The 16,093-nt window shown below is 44.8% G+C and overlaps 1 protein-coding gene across 13 annotated transcripts in view; it reads right to left on the bottom strand.

Annotated features, from left to right (window-relative positions):
• The window catches only part of GRIK2 (glutamate ionotropic receptor kainate type subunit 2), a 382,225-nt gene extending 367,442 nt beyond the window's left edge, over positions 1-14,783 (bottom strand). For 2 of the 13 annotated variants that reach the window (XR_010471027.1, XM_065055287.1), the window contains exons 1-2: positions 14,609-14,781; positions 8,903-9,307 (exon numbers count right to left, since the gene is read on the bottom strand). Coding sequence is in view for 11 of the 13 variants with exons in the window: in XM_065055287.1 (XP_064911359.1) it covers positions 8,903-9,017 (115 nt within the window). In the remaining 2 variants the exon portion in view is untranslated. 13 annotated transcript variants of the gene reach the window in all.
• Positions 14,784-16,093: the final 1,310 nt, after the last annotated feature.

The following is a 16,093-nucleotide window of genomic DNA, read 5'->3' as shown; positions in this document are numbered from 1 at the left end:
ATGTTTACAGATATATAAAGGATGAGTGTCGCGAGGATGGAGCCAGGCTCTTCTCAGTGACAACCAATGATAGAACAGGGGGTAATGGGTTCAAACTGGAACACAAGAGGTTCCACTTAAATTTGATAAGAAACTTCTTCTCAGTGAGGGTGACAGAACACTGAACAGGCTGCCCAGGGGGGTTGTGGAGTCTCCTTCTCTGGAGACATTCAAAACCCGCCTGGACGCCTTCCTGTGTAACCTCATCTAGGTGTTCCTGCTCTGTCAGGGGGATTGGACTAGATGATCTTTTGAGGTCCTTTCCAATCCCTAACATTCTGTGATTCTGTGATTCTGTGACTGTAATGTAAACCACCATAGATGGCTTGATTTGAAGGGCACTGTGTCATTCAATGAAGCTTTGGGCCTCGTCATCCATCTTTGGCAGAATACCATCAACTCATCTATGCAATGACTATACTAAGGATAAGCAGACAGATTTCCACGGACTTCAACATAATTACTTAGTTTGGGCATTACAATGATCTAAAACATTATTTTTCTAAACAACGTCCTACGATTTACAACTTCAATTCCTATTTCATTTTGTACTAACATAAGTCTGTATATGTTTAGCACCTGTTGAAAAACAAAAGCCCAAAGGGACAGCAAGTTCAATTATAAAGTAATTGTTAGTAAATTTATCCACATTTTTACCTACTAGCTGTGTATATTTTAATAAATGTGTTTTAAATTCAGTGTCAGTTATGACAAAAAAACACTTTAAAGTCACAGTTATTTTTATATTCAGAGAAATATGACACTTAATTTGAAGTATTTCACTGGAGATACAGAAAGAGCTAAATGTGAAGATGGCACACCCTTCCAAAGCTGAAGAAGGTCTGCATCTTTTGACGCAAGCTTAATAAACCTTACTCAATAAACTTCTGTAGAGTAAGTAATCACTTAAATACATATGTTCACAAACAAGCCTTATTTACAGGACTGCTTATGATTATCTGCTGTGAAAAAAAACATCACTCATTTGCTGTTGAGTTTTAGCAGAGTGAGTAAGCAGCTTCTGTTTCAGAATTTTCTGTATTTTAATATCAGGAAGAAGCTGTTGAACCATTAACATATTTACATTCCCTTTCAAATTCCTTCCCAGTAATTTGAGTTCAGTGTGTGGTAATAAAACTCAAAACCTGGAGAGAAAAAAATCCCTACTCAATCCACTTCCTCCATATTGCTGATGCCGTGAGAGGCACAGTACATCTAGCCTAACTTCTGCCATATGAGAATTATCCAGATTAAGCTAATCTTGTCTAATCCCTCTGCCTCCTTCAGTCTCCAAATGCTGCAGGAGAAGCCTGACTTGGCTTGGACTAGAAGTTTAGTTTTTAGGCAGAGATGAGGCCTTTCAGGTTTTTTTAAATTTTTTTCATGCAGTTTTCCAGAAAGTTAGAAAAGCAAAGACTTTCCAAAAAAGACCAGAAAAACAACATCCAAACATACATTCTTCTTTCAGATGGGTAAGTAATCATTTACAATTTCAGCTATTAAAAAAAAAAAAAAAAAAAGAAGTGAGGGAAGGGATCAAATCATTCAAGGTGGAAAAGTAAAAAAAAAAAGGAAAAAAAAAAGAAAAAAAGAAAAAAAAAAAAGCATTGTTCTTTCAAAATTATTTTATGCTCCCATAAAGCAATATTTCCTTTTCTATATATCTGTATGGATCATTTAGTTCTTTAAGATTCCGCTACACACACTGAAATCAGATGGAGTGTTTATATAATTAGGAAACATCAAAGACACCTAGTAAAATATTAAGATAGAAGAAAAGAAGATATCAAAGCCATCATATATTGAATTTAAAATCTCATCAAGTCTCCTGAACAACAGTTCCTGACAGCATAGTAAGTAAGGTCTCCCTGGACTGCTCTCCTGTCAGAGTGTTACCAAGTCTAACATAAGAATTAGTGACTCTAACAATTGGGAGGGGTTTCACGCTGAAATATTGACAGATATTTTCAACATTGCTAGTTAAACTGACTTTCAAATCCAGATACCCATTTTGTTGAAAAAATAGTTTTCAAAGGGTTTGGGAGTGGAAATACAAATACAATAAAACAGACATGCAGCTAATGTGAATGAATATATTTCCCTGAATATAAAGATGAAGTTCTGTAAGAGCCAATTAACCTTCTGATGCATTGATAACAAAACATTGTTATCTAAGGACAAACATTGTTATCTAAGGACTACAGTGTAGCTCTGCCTTAAACTACCCCTACTGTAGACACCAGCCACAATACTAGCAAAGAAACTGTTTTTCTTTACCCCAGGCAGAAACACCTAGAAATGGAAACACTTTAATAATATATAATCTAAGAATGTGTATTTCATCTGAAAGATACATCAAACAAAGCTACCAAACACATTCCTAGGAGTTACTCTATTTCAATAGTATTTTGGAAAGACTACACAAGAATAATGTTCAAGAAAATCTGAATCCAGGATGATCCAAATCACTTGCAAATTTCAAGCCAAGTGTATCTTTGCAGGAAATGTAAAAACAGCAGTCTTAAGCACCGCACCCATGGGTCACTCCTAATTTTTGTCCAAAGAAAAAACAAACAAACAACAAACAACAAACAAACAACAACAACAACAAAACTTGGTGTTTTTAACTTGTTAATAATCACCTTCTAAGGAATCAATAATACACTTTTGAACTTCTGTTTACTGTTTTACATAGTATTACAATACCATCCAGTTTATCCAGAGCTGGCTGAGCTCCAGTAATTGGAATAATGATCATTACTGAAAGCTTTGTCTGTTTAAATTGAAGACACTATATAAATCTAAGACTATTATTACTGTACAATAAGGAAGCCAAGAGATTCAGAGGGTGAAAGCACAAAATTATAAGCATTAATATGATAGTGGTCTTTGATTCTCTATATTCTAATTCAGATGGGACAGCATAATAGTATTATGTTATCATATTGTGTAATCTACACTTCCAGTATACATTGCGGCATAACATTATAAAAAGCTTATTCGGGAAACAACAATTTGCCTTGCAGATTGAGCAGTATGGAAATAAGGCACCTTCTAGTTTCTCTTTTGCATTATTGACAGAACTTCTAGTAATTGCTCTTCTGGAAGAGATTAAAGAGGATGAAGGTTAAAACTCAGAAAGAGACAAGGTAAATATATTAAGTAGAGGACAAAGACCTGCTATTATTTGCAATGACTACAAAACATTTAGTTCATTTTTTTTCTAAATCGAGGGGATTTTCTCTTGTGTAAAATAACAACAACAACAACAACAAAAATCTCTGATATTTGAGTTTAGAAAAATCTCTTTTGCTCTGGTTTCTTATCTCCGGTGACAGAAACCAATTCATTTAGCAAACACATTTAAATTGGAGGTATTACTTGAACTTTGCATCACTTCAAAAGACATGTAGCAGTCAGTAAGAAGCGAGTTATACCTCTCAGCATCCAATCTATCAGACAATTGTGTGAAAATCCTTTTACAAGGCTGTTGGTGTTCCAAACACTGGTGAAAGGATCTGGGGATATTCCAGAAAGCCCACACGGATGAAAGCTTTCTTAACCTACATTAAATCTTGATAATGCAATAATGAGTCTTTTAAAAGGATCATTCTAATTCCCCTATCTAGTGCAATAAAGACTGTATACAGCTAATCTCCTTTGCCCTTTCAATTAAACTCGTCCAGGACGTTCTATGTAGTCAGCACCCTGAATGAGTCATTAAAATTCTCGTTCTGTAAGAGTTGTGTGCAGCGCACCGTTGTTTCTAAATTCCATTAAATCCAAATGGTCTTTATCGCCCCATGACCACTGTGACTTCAATCAGCCAATTTAATTACCTTACAAAATTGTCAGCAGAAGCAGCAAAGAAAAACAGGAAGGGCTGTGACGTTATCAAATTGAAATCTTCCTCTGTGCTGTTTAATCTAGACCAGTCAATAACAATGCTTCTCACCTCCTTGCTGCCTTCCCGAGGCTCTTAACCTTACGCTTTTTTCAAAGATTTCTGCTGTTGTTTATAAAACTGGTTTTGAACTCCTCTTCGTGTGAATGTTAACACATATCGAAAGCTTCTCGTCCTTGGCAGTAAAATTTTCATTGGCTCTAAATACTGGAACTGCAAAGCCACGGACCTCTGGGGGCTGCCACAACAGGTGTTTATTTTGCAGATTTCCATCGCACTCTTGATCAGAAGGCAGACTACCTTCCCCACTAGAACCAGATATAACCGTATATTTTCTCATTTTTCTCTTAAATACGAGCAGAAAGGTTACCTCCTTCCATTAAACGGGTGTCAGTGCAAAATCCAAAGGAAAGTTCACATCCAGGAGAGCTAATGCAGGTCCACTCTAGGAAAACTCGACATGATTACCCAGCAGGTATTTTTCACTTGAGCTCCTGTCTCATACCCTTTTGCACTGTTTCACTGCTGTTCCATAACTTCGCTTGTTTTAAACACTACTATGTCAAAATGGTCACCTGGAGCCCAGAAACTTGTGCTTCGACACCCACTAGTCCCTGCACAAGCAGTGAATCCAGTGAGGTGGCCCCTTGTGTGTTTTTGTGGCTCTTGATCTTATAAAAGCAGTTACATGGAGATAAACTCAAACAGAGGAGCTCAGTTAAAGAAGAATTTCAGATGAAACCCGCGCTAATCCTTCAAGGAGCAAACCTCCCCCGTATAGTAATTCCCCTCTTTGGGTTACATGATTGTATATAGTTTTGTTTTGCTATTGGGGGGGGGGGGGGAGCGAGGGGCGGCTCCGGGAAGGTGCTGGGTTTTGTAAAACTTCGGTGTGGTTTTTTTTAGGGAAGAGAAGAAGAAAAAAAGTCTGTAGTACTGTAGTAGAAAATGTTTCTGGTGAGAAACTGTCCTTTCCTTGAAAAGTGTTTCCAGCCCTCTCTCTTGCCTTTCCTTTGGTTTTATTCGGAATAAGATCCCCCTGCTTCCCCTTATGATTCATTGTAACCTACAACATTCAGCTCCCTTTTCCATCTGTCTGAAGTCAGGCAACTCCAAAGCAACAAAAAGTGGAGACTACAGACACGGGCCTCTGCTTTTCTTTGCCCTTCTTTCTGATTGTGCTGAAAATATATATATATGTTGCACAAAGTGGGGAAACACTTATCAGGCCAGTGGGCCTCCTACGGTGGAGATTTTCAGTCTTCCCACCACCCTTTCATGACTAATAAGTTACCTGAGAGGGAATGAGAAAATGCAATGATTAAACCGCTTTCACCTTCCAGTCACAGGCCCCTCTTCACACCTCTGCTATAGGAAAGACAATTGCTCACGGCAGCAGAAACAAGGCCCGAAAGGGGCAATTTAAATAAAGGAGGTGATTCAGAATTATCCAGATTTCAAAGAGCTGATATTCATGCCCCACGTAGAAATAGGTAAGAGGGGCTTTAAACAGCCTGGGCTCTTACTGCTTTGGGTAAGGTGAAGGGGCGAGTTTCTGGCAACACAGGTAAGCCGTTCCTGGCGGTTAACAGCCCTTAATGGCTTGATAATTCAGTCTTTCAGGGTTAAGTGCTGGGATACCCCCAGGGAAAGCAGAAGCGAGGGCCCTTATGAAAAGGTGGAGGCTGAGGCCGGCCCCGGGCCGCCCGCAGTGCCCAGCGGTCTGGGGCGGAGATGTGGCTCGTCTGCCGATCTGCCGAGTTACCCGGTGTTTCTGGGGAGCCCTTGGCCTGCGTCTGCTCTTACACAGAAGCAGTGAATCGGAAAGGTACGAAACGTGATCCCCGATAACGGAATGGATCTGCCGGCGGTCACGTATTTTGGCTTTTGTACGGTGCCAAGTGATAAGGAAAAGGTTTCCATCACACTTAGTACAGCAGAGAGACAAATACTGGGCTGCTGCTTTTCTCCCTCGTCAAGCTGGGAGCTGTCCTTTCATCTGTAGCAAGGGTTTAGGACTCTTAACAGTTGAAATCCTGGAGTATCATGGACACAAGCCTCACCGTCAGCGTTTCCTGGGCTTACTTATGGGAAGCTGTTCAGAAAGGGCAGGAGAAAGAGGCTTGCCAGACGCTCCATGAAGCACAGTGTTATTTAGGAAGGTTGACTGGTAGTGACGCCCAAATACCACATTCCCCTACTCCAGCAGCAGCAACAGCCGCAGGTGGGTGTCCAGGTGCCTGAGTGATTGCTGCCAGGGAGGGAATTATGTCATCGCACCAGTCACTCCCCATGTTTGCTCCATAAGGTGCAGGCAAAAATAAGCCCCCGCATCTGACAGATAACCCAGGCGGCTCGACTTCCTGCGTAGTTGCTAAGAGGTAGCTTGAGAGCGAGAAAAAGAGAGAGAAAGGACACGCTGGCTAGTCCCAACAATGAGAGAAGCCGTGGGAAGGACAATGCGAATCCATGGTGGTTAATTTGCACAGGAGGAATGAGGGGGCTGGAGCTCTGGCAGGCTTCAAGCTCTCCCCTGTTGCCATAGCGCTGCTGGCTGAGGAAGAAGAGCGGGGGCTGGCTGGCTGCCTTCTGCAGGGAATCTCCTCAGCTCTCGCATCTCCTCGGGAAGGACACTACGGGAAAGTACCTCATCCCGTTCTCCTGGTCGCAAGGATATCCCGAAGGGACAAATAGCACAGAAACTCGGAGGAGGCGGTGGGGAACTCCCCTCTCAGAAACAACCAAAGCTTTTCGACAGCTCACTCCCTGCTCCTTCCCTCCTCCCCGCCATGCCGTACACAGAGGCAGAGGTGTCAGTCTCTGGGGAAGCAGCCGGAGTTCTCTCGCGGTTAGAGACAGAGTCACTCCACACTTGGACTAGGCTAAATCCAGACAAGGTCGGTTGAGCACGGCAAAAGCCTTCCTCACTCTCTCTTCCATCTAACATTTTCCACACTGAAATAAACTAACTAACCGCTTGCTACCTACTTCTAACCCTCAGAGATGGGTTGGCGACAATTCTTTTGAAAGACAAACAAAAACATGTCGTGATGCAGAAGCGGACTCATACTTGGCTGCTACAAAGAGTGGAGTGAGCACAACCCGTTAGACACCTGTGTGACCAGGAGACAGTTGCGAAGGGAAGTTAGCCTGGACAAATACATGTATGTGCGACCATGTCACAGGCGTCAAAGTCCTGCTGCACCACCCTTCAGTCTCGAGATCATTTATTATTCTAATCATTATCAAAATACTACTCTCCAGGGCCCTGTAGGTACACCAGACTAACAATTCAGAGAGAATGATAATCTAGAGGAGGAAAGCTCACCTCCTGCTAATGATGTGGCCAGGAAAATGTTTGTTTAGAGATCTACCCTTGAAAGTAATTCAGACTCATAGAGACCGGCCCTTGGCACCGGCTATGAACCCCGCGTTGTGGTACTAATCTCATGGTCATGATTATGGATCATACTGAATGCAAAATAAACCCCGCAGTGATATACGGACCCGTTTAGCCATGTCCAAAGAAACAAGCATTCCTGAAGACGGTTGCTAAGAGCAACGTGCCTTAAGCACCACCTTTAGACTACACGGAAGCAGAAAATAAGTACTACTAGGAATTCAGCACACGAGATCGGGAACAACTTGGTGACTTTTTAATCATTATCCACCTGCCCCTCCACATAAAAGTGTGTGCGAGCGGGGGAATTTAAACAAAGACACAAACCGAGCCACTACTCCCAGGCGAAGACGAGAGCTTTCAGTGCCCTATAGAAAGGGATATAGCGGCTGCTGCCAGCTTACCGCGGCTAGCACGAATGCGGGAGATCCGTGTCTTCTCCCTCTACCCATGCTGTCGTAGGCACAGAGGTTGCCGCTTGTCTGGGGAACCAGCTGTTCGCCTGCCCCCTCCTCCGCTACCCGCCGCGGATCACCCGCGGGGCGCTGCGCTCCGCCCGCGCTGCCCGGGCGGCCGGCAGGGCGCGGGTGCGGGGCTCCCACGGCGGTTCGACCCGGAGGACTCTCCCGGATCGCACAGCCCCCTTCGGACGCGCAGTTGACTTTCCTCTGCGTCCTGCCCTTCCTCACTGTGAAACTTCTACAGGGGTTGCAGTGGCTGAAAATTCCCCCTTCACTTGCTTCCGTATACACACGTACACAGGCGCGCATCCACAGGCAGAGCTGTTAAGATGAGTTTCGTGGTCCATCTGGGATAGTCTTTAAACTGCAAAGTATTCTGCTCTCCTTGAAATTTCATTCTGATCTATGACTTTTCTATCTCTCTTTTTGTTTGTTTGTTTTGTTTTCGGGAGCAGGGGGAGTGGGGAACTCGTACAACTTTCCTCGCATAGAAAAGCTGTGGTTTCGAAACGTATCGCAAAGGCTCTTTTCATGGCCACCGCTCAAGACATACATCATCTCTTCTCTAACCCTACACGCCACTGAAGTGGCAAGCAACTAGGCTGACGCTTCAAGAGAAAACAGCCTAAAGGTCTCAAATCGCAGCTTCGAGCCCACACGGGATCGGCTCGGGTGGATCAGAGACGGGCGGCAGAAACTTAACAACTAGTTGACAGGTTAGTTAACTAGTTGACTAGTTAACTGAACGAGCACCGTATTAGCCAAGCTTTCCACTACTATGGAAACAAAAAAGGTACATTTCGAGGAAAGAACGCAAGCTGCGCAGAGCCTTAGGCAAAAGCGTTTGCCAGTCATTTTTCTCTCTATTGTTATTATAATTATCATCATCATCATGCCGTTACTAGGGCTACAATGAGCTGCAGCGACAGAAAAAAACACACATCAATTCATCCCTCCGGATGCAAAATTAAGAGGGACTTATGTGCCTGACTCCGATACCACGTCCCAGCTCTCCCCCAGCACCCTCTTCTGAGTCAATCCTACGAATATCGCATTCCAGCTTAAATGCACAATGAAAAAAGTCTCGGGAAATCTTACCAAATCTTAATACATGTGTGGTTCCTTGAGAATATCCAATCCACAGTAAGCAAAGAAGGAGTCTAACGATGCATCTGAAGACTGAATTAGTTAGAATAGGGGAAATAATCTTCATGATGTTTCTATGCACACACGCGCTGCCTCACTTCCCCCTTCTAAGCCGTCAGGTTTCCCGGTAGGGTGAGAACGAGGATACGTAAACTGATGGCCCTCAGACGCGATCACGGCATGGTCACAGAGAGAGGAGAGAGTCTACGCTTCCCAAACCCATTAGCAATCCCTGCATGTTCTTCATTCACTGCGCCAAGGAGCAACCTTCAACTGCAAGGAATGGTGGGACATCCATGTTAGTCGGGGGAGAATCCTTGAGAGATCCAAACACACACAATGTCCAGCCGAGTAAACCTGGGAGGCAAGAAAGGAGGAAAATCAGTAGGTAATCCAGCTCGGGAAATCGCTGAGGTATCGCCACATAGCGAGAGTCAGTGAGCACCAGCCGTTTTACTGGCGAAGCTTTTGCCGTGCTCCCATTCTACTGCACTGCTGCACAGCTTCTGACGCGAAGCCAAGATTAAGTGAGAGAAATTGAGATAGCTCTTCTCTTCTTAAGGCTGCCTGCCAGACAGCCTTCCCAATTTCTATTATGCAACCGATCTGATCGCCTAGCGTTGTCGGAGGGGAGAGGAGAAAAAAAAAAAAAAAGAAAAAAAAGCAGCTCGGTTTTGTTTACACGCTTCTAATTGTTATTAGTATTTCAATTGTTCTGAACAATAGCTATAAGGATCTGTAGCGAGTGAGGAGGGGGCTATAGGGGAGAAGGGAATAGGTTGTGTAAAAATCAATTCATGCATTTTAATAGCTGACTGCCTGGGTCGAAATCACTTAGCTTTAGAGTTGTGAAAGAGGAGGCTGACAATAAAGTCATGCAGGTTATCACAGTAACGTTTAGGCTTAAAAAAAAAAAAAAAAAAAGAAGAAAAAAAACCACACTTGATATTTACATTCACTGACTTACGTTAAAATGAATGAAATAGGGTACACGCTATGGCTTGTATACTGACTGTCCTCAGGAACTTGCTCCGGAACAGGTGATTACGGAGCACCAGCCTGCTTCTGTAAGGTAAACAGGAATCGGCAGCGCTAGAACAGCCTTGTTGAATGCACGGACATGTTTCATTCAACTTGCATGAAATTTCAATGTTGCTTAAAAGACAGTAACTTGGGGATTTATTACCTTATGCTTTGCACTTTATTCTGCCACTCCCTTATTTTGCATTCTGCTTTCTTTTCCTTTGCTCTTCCTTCTTGTACAGAGAGATCTATGTAGTTTGTCATTTTGCAGTCCTCAGCGAGAACAGTAGGACTTCCCAGTTTAATAACGGGATACTGAGTTTATATCTGCAAATGCAGCCCCAGACTTCTGTCTTTTGACCATGTGTTCCAAAAAAGATAAACTCACTCTGTGGACTACTTCAAATTTTCCTTGGAAATACATTTAGTTATGTGCCTATATCCATTAAAATACATTGAACCAGGACTGTCAGACTTTGCACGCTAAGTGAAGATTTTGCTGAACCTGCTTAAGCTTTATTACAAATATTAAAAGACAATTCCTAGATTCCCCACCAGGAAAATGAATTCATTTTATTCTAAAGTCCGCCTACAGACATCTTTTGTCTCCTTTATCTCCCTCCCTGGCTTTTATTACTAAAGAAAATATCACTGAGAGACTTCCCCCACAGATACATACAGATGAACACAGAATAAACCTGACTTTACAGAAATAGATACTGATGATGCCAAGCTAATGAGAACACTCTGTGGAAATACCAGAAGTAGAGCATGGCAGAGGTGAGTTACGGTTTATTCTTAAATAACATCTGTGTATTGTGGACATTTAAAAAAGTAACAGCAGCATTTAAATTATAACCTGTAATGTTGGTGCTCTGTATCCCTAAAAGTGTTACCAATTCACGGTAACTTTTTATCATTATGGCTTACTGATTTCTTCTGCACGCATTTACTTAAAACACTGTAAAATGCTGATGAAAAGAAACGTACATTCTGAGAAGGGATTATTAAACATGATTGATTTTTTTTTTTCTTTAAGATGGAGGCATAACTGCAGCGTCAAAAATAAGTATCATGAATGGCTAGTTCTGCAGTCTAGCAAGGAATTCAATCAGACGATTTGACTATTGGAGCACTTTAAAAAGAACACCTAGTGTTAAAAGCAAGGATATCTAGCGACTCCTTCAGTTCACACTTAGAATATCTCCCAGGAAAAATGCGGAGAGATGCTCTTTCTTGTATTTGCTATTTCGTTTATTCTGGTCTACTGGTTCATACTTTATCTTAGTCCAAGGAGAAATAAAACCGACCCACGTGAACACTGTAAGGTCCTTTTCCTCCTCTTTCCCTTGATGTTGTTGAAATAAAGGACACTAGGTATTTTTAGATATTTTTAGTAGTGAATGCTCAGATGTAGCTTCCTGTCTAAACTGGCTTTTTCTTCTTTCTCTTTTAAAATTTAGTTTCCGTAAGCACATTCAAAAATATAATATTCATTGTCAGCTTTAGCGTAGTAAATAAGACATAACTTTGGGCAAAGTAACTCTTGTTAACAATCTGATTTTCTAAGGTCTCTTGGAAAAAAAAATACAGCTACCTGTAATCTAAGCCCAACAAGGCTCCTAACTCACAGAGGCGTTTACACAATATCTGGAAACACAAAACAACTTGTGATTAATTCCTGTTAACAAATATTAAATATTCAGCAGCCCACACTGCAGTCCCTGGTCGCCTGCCTAAGACTCAGGCCAAGTTTCGTGGTGTCCCCCCACTCCCTCCACCCCGCCCCCGTGGGAACATCCCGCCACCGCCGGCTGCGGACTCAGCACCGCGGACAGAGGCCGGCGCGGCCCCTTCAGCACCACGGAGAGCGCTCCCGGCCCGCCGCGCCCACGCCACCCGCCACTCCGGGTGTCAAGACGCCCTTTTTTTTTCTTTTCCCTCCAGTCATTTCACAGCACGGAAAGGAAATTAAAATGTGTTATCGGCTTCTTTAAAGAGATATTATACCCTCCATTATGTTAGCTGGCTAGCTATTCTATGGCATTTTATGGGTTGGAAGAGTACCACTCTCCTTATCTGCTATCACACATCACCTAATGTTGTGTTAACAATCTTCCCCCGCTTCTGTCAAACCCTAGCTCCCACCTTGAAGGAAAAGCATAGTTAATTCAGAATTATTTTCTCTGGAATATCAGTTCCTTATTAAAAAGTAAATCTTGCAAAACATCAGATGTTTAGAACTCACTAGATATTTAGTGACTAAAGTCCACTTATAGGCTATACAATTAAACAAGGCCTCTGACTTCACCACCCTAGACTCCTTTTCTGTTAATTGGACTTTAGCTTAATTTCTCCTTCGAAGGAGGCAAGGAAAAGGAAGGGTAACCTTTAAAAATGTACTTCTGTCCATCCTCCAGAATTTCAATATGAAAGCAGGTAAATGTTCTTAACGCCTTTCATATTTCTTTCCCTGTGAGACATACAATTCAAAGGTTGGAAATTCCTAATAAAGTGTTATGCTGCAGATACTGGTCTTGTGTTTAGGGGGCTTGTCATCACTGTTGAAGTCTTTATGAAACTGCACTTCACACTACAGTGATCAGCAACTGGGAAATCTACAATTCTTTGCCTATATGTCTTGATTCATTTTACATTTTGGTAATCTATCATAGAAATGGTGGTAACACATCTCTAATACACAAGGACAATGTTCATGTGAATCTGATATGAAAAATTGTATTCCAGCTGTAGGCAGCGATGGGAGAATAGGCAGCCTAAGGCCTTTAAATCTTCTCTGGGTAATAAAAGACTACTAAATTCTTTAGGTATGTGTCAAGTATAAATAGTGATCTCATGTACATAATGTTTCATTTCGGAAGGGGAGATATGTGAACCTGATTACCTTATTATATCAGGCACTTTTTCCTTCTGATCACATTTTCATGTGTCGTTATCATAATAAAAGTTAACCCAGTTTCAGCTAGCTGCCACCTACTGGGATATATAGTTTTATCCTATTACTTTAAAAACGAAATGGCTTTCATTTTCAGGTCATAGCTGTGTCTCTATGTACCTATGATAAGATTTTTATACCACCCAATCTACTGTTTTGTCATCTCTCAACAACAACTGATATAATTTTAGTGTGTATACAACATATGGTCCACAAAGCTTTGTTTCTTGGACGTTTTTCGGCAAATCCATGCAAACACTTCAGATTCGCATGCCATCACAGTCCTCCTGCTGTTGCAATCTGGTGTGAGGAGAGCCATATCTTACTGCAACACCTGACCAGCCTCTCCAAATCTCTACAAACAAATATTAAAGCCTTGCTGACAAAGCAGTAACACAGTCCACCCTTTTTAAACATCTCACAAAGTATTCAAATGAATGTTGATATAATCATGTAAAAACACATTGTGGCCCAGTTGCACTTTACTCCCAACAACTATAAAACCCATGGGTTCTCCTCTCTCTGTTATTAGCTCAGCCTAAATTTACAATCAAGTTTCTGCTGCATCTATGACTAATGACATTTTAAGATGGTAACTAATTTTTAGCCAGTGGGAAGACATGCATTCTAATTAACAAAATGAGTATGCAACAGACTTAGTTGTCCAGGCACTTTTGGGTATCACAGCAATGCACTTTCCCATCAGGTTTTAAGCAGCAAGAACAAACATTTATAACATTATCTACAGATCAGCCTCTTGTCCCTTCAGTTTGCTATGGGGTCGGGGAAGCTGTGAAATATTTTGGGAAGAGAAGGAGGATGTTTAATACTTTTCATGCTCTACTGTCCCAAAAGCTTCTAAGGAAAACATGAAGAGAGGTTTTCATTATAATGTATTCATTCCTTTCCAGTGCGCACACGGCTCTTGCAATCATGCCTCCACTCCATAGGCAGGAATGTCTCTTGCTTTACACAGAGAGTGCCAGCGCCCTGGCTGGGTTAGCTCTCCCAAAGAATGCTGAATTTGTTCAGAAATAAATAACAGGACTGCCGACAAGCTGAAAGAGGGGCTGGCTGCACCGTACGGTGTGGGTCGGGAAGGGGCAGAAGGAGACCTCACGGAAGCGGATCCTGTTATCCACCCACAACTCTAGCGAAGTTAGAGACCGTTTCCCACCTTGGCTACCCCATGAGGGTTAGGGGGGATATCCTCAAGGATGCCGACTCGGCCGCCCAGAGCTCGACCTGCGAGCATCGCTAGCGTTGTGGTAGCGGCTGCGGGCTACCGCGGGAGCCGGCCGGGGGCATCTGGGGGCTGCTCTGCTCTATCGCCCCCGCTTCCCACCCTTCCATCCCCAGCATGGGAACAGCGGCGGCTCTGACGGTGTGGAGCAACGTGGGGTGGAAGAGAGGAAGGCGACAGGTTTGCCTGCCTCATAGGAGGGGCAGACCCGGGCGGCAGGAGCCGGCCATCCCAGCAGTGCTCGGGTCCGCCAGCTCAGCGCCTGCTTTTGCATGGAGACACCTGGCCAAAAGACATCGTGGTGTGCAGCTCTCGGCACAACGCGGCTACGGTGCATTACTCGCCGCCAGCCCTCTGCCCACCCCCGCAGCCCCTCACTTTCATGCAACCCCTCCGGCCGTGGCGGCCGGCCGGCGATCCCGGGACATCCTCCTACCTTGAGCTGCGGGCGGGGAAGCGGGGAGGGAGAGGAAGGCGGAGGCGGGGGGAGGAAGGGCGGTGGCAGGACGCCGGGGACTGCCCGGGCTGCGGTGCAGCCGGCGTCCGGGCACCACTGACAACGGCGGCAAGCGGCGGCCGAGCGACGGAGGGAGGGAGAGAAGGAGGGAGAAGTGGGGGAGGGATAGAGGGAGGGAAAGAAGGAGGGAGGTACGCCTCCCGTTGGGAGCGCTGCACAGCGCCCTTTAAAGGAGCAGAAACCAGCTTCCTCCGCGGACGCCGCTCCAGGCTCCCCGCAACGTCAAGCCCCGCCGCCGCTGCCCGCCCGCTTCTCCGGCCACCGGGCTTCTCAGGCGGCCGGCGAAACAGAAGCGCTCCCGCCTCTCGTCTCCCCTTCGCCCGAGGGGCCCGAGCTCGCCGGACGGCGAGTTTTTAGGGCGTTAAAAGTCCGAGCTCTTAATCGGGTTCTCGAGCCCGTTTCGTAAACACCGGGGATAAGGGGAGGTGTGGACCCTGCGCCTGCACAAAGGCGCTCAGCGACCCCTGCCCGTCCCCGTTTTTTCCCATTGGGCATGGGGATAAGCAGAGCGCCCCTGCACCAGCCTGCGGGGGTGCTAGAAAAAGTGCGGGTGCCTTCGGCTGCTTCTCGACTGCTTCCTCAAGCTGAAGCTCGTCCGTTCCCGCTTTTCCCTGAACTAGCGGGGTCTGAGCTCGGGCACTTTTTCTCCACTCCAGACAGGCTGGAAATGGGGAGAAACCTCACGAGAGGGCGAGCAAGGAGGGAGAGCGTGGTGTGGGTAAAGAAGAGCGAGCGTGACCCGTGGGAGCCGCGATCGCCTCTGTTCCCCTCGCCTCCTGACTTTCTTCTACCCTCCTCAGCGGCAACGCTGAGGGAGGGGGGCTCTGATAATAGAGCCAAGGCCTCCCTAATGAGCTGGGGTGTGAAATTTAGCCCCCTCCCCCTTCCATTACAGAATTGCTAATGCTTTCCTCGCTCGCCCAGACCCACTCTTCCCCGCAGCGCCGCAGGCGTCTTGGTGTTCTCCCTTTCTCCCCATTTTGTTTCACGGCTCGGACGTGCCTTGAAGGGCTGCAGGATTTCCCCTGCACTTACTCTCCTCCCTTGCCACACCCTTTCCCCCCCCCTCCCCCCAAACACGCAACCTTCCTGAGGTCTGATCTCCAGGCAGACGTGCCCGTCCCCTCGCCTCTCCTTCACGGAAAATTTCCGTTCTCGGATTCGCGGGGGAGTGCTGCCCGCACCCCAGAAAGGATGCACCGGCATTGGCCCACTTCATTTGCTCTAGCGATCTACTAGGGAGCCCTGGTTATCGGAGGACGGGGGGGTTCGAAGAGTGTCGAAGAGATGAGCCTGGGGCGGGTGGGGGTTGGTGACTGAAAAGCTCCTATAATTAAGTAAACAGCAGAGTTGTTGTGCGAAGTAAATAAATAGTCAATGATCCCATTGTAGAGCCGAGCGCAG

Source organism: Columba livia, chromosome 3 (genome assembly GCF_036013475.1).
Source record: "Columba livia isolate bColLiv1 breed racing homer chromosome 3, bColLiv1.pat.W.v2, whole genome shotgun sequence".
Taxonomy (NCBI): domain Eukaryota; kingdom Metazoa; phylum Chordata; class Aves; order Columbiformes; family Columbidae; genus Columba; species Columba livia.
This window is presented reverse-complemented; position numbering and strand designations above follow the sequence as displayed.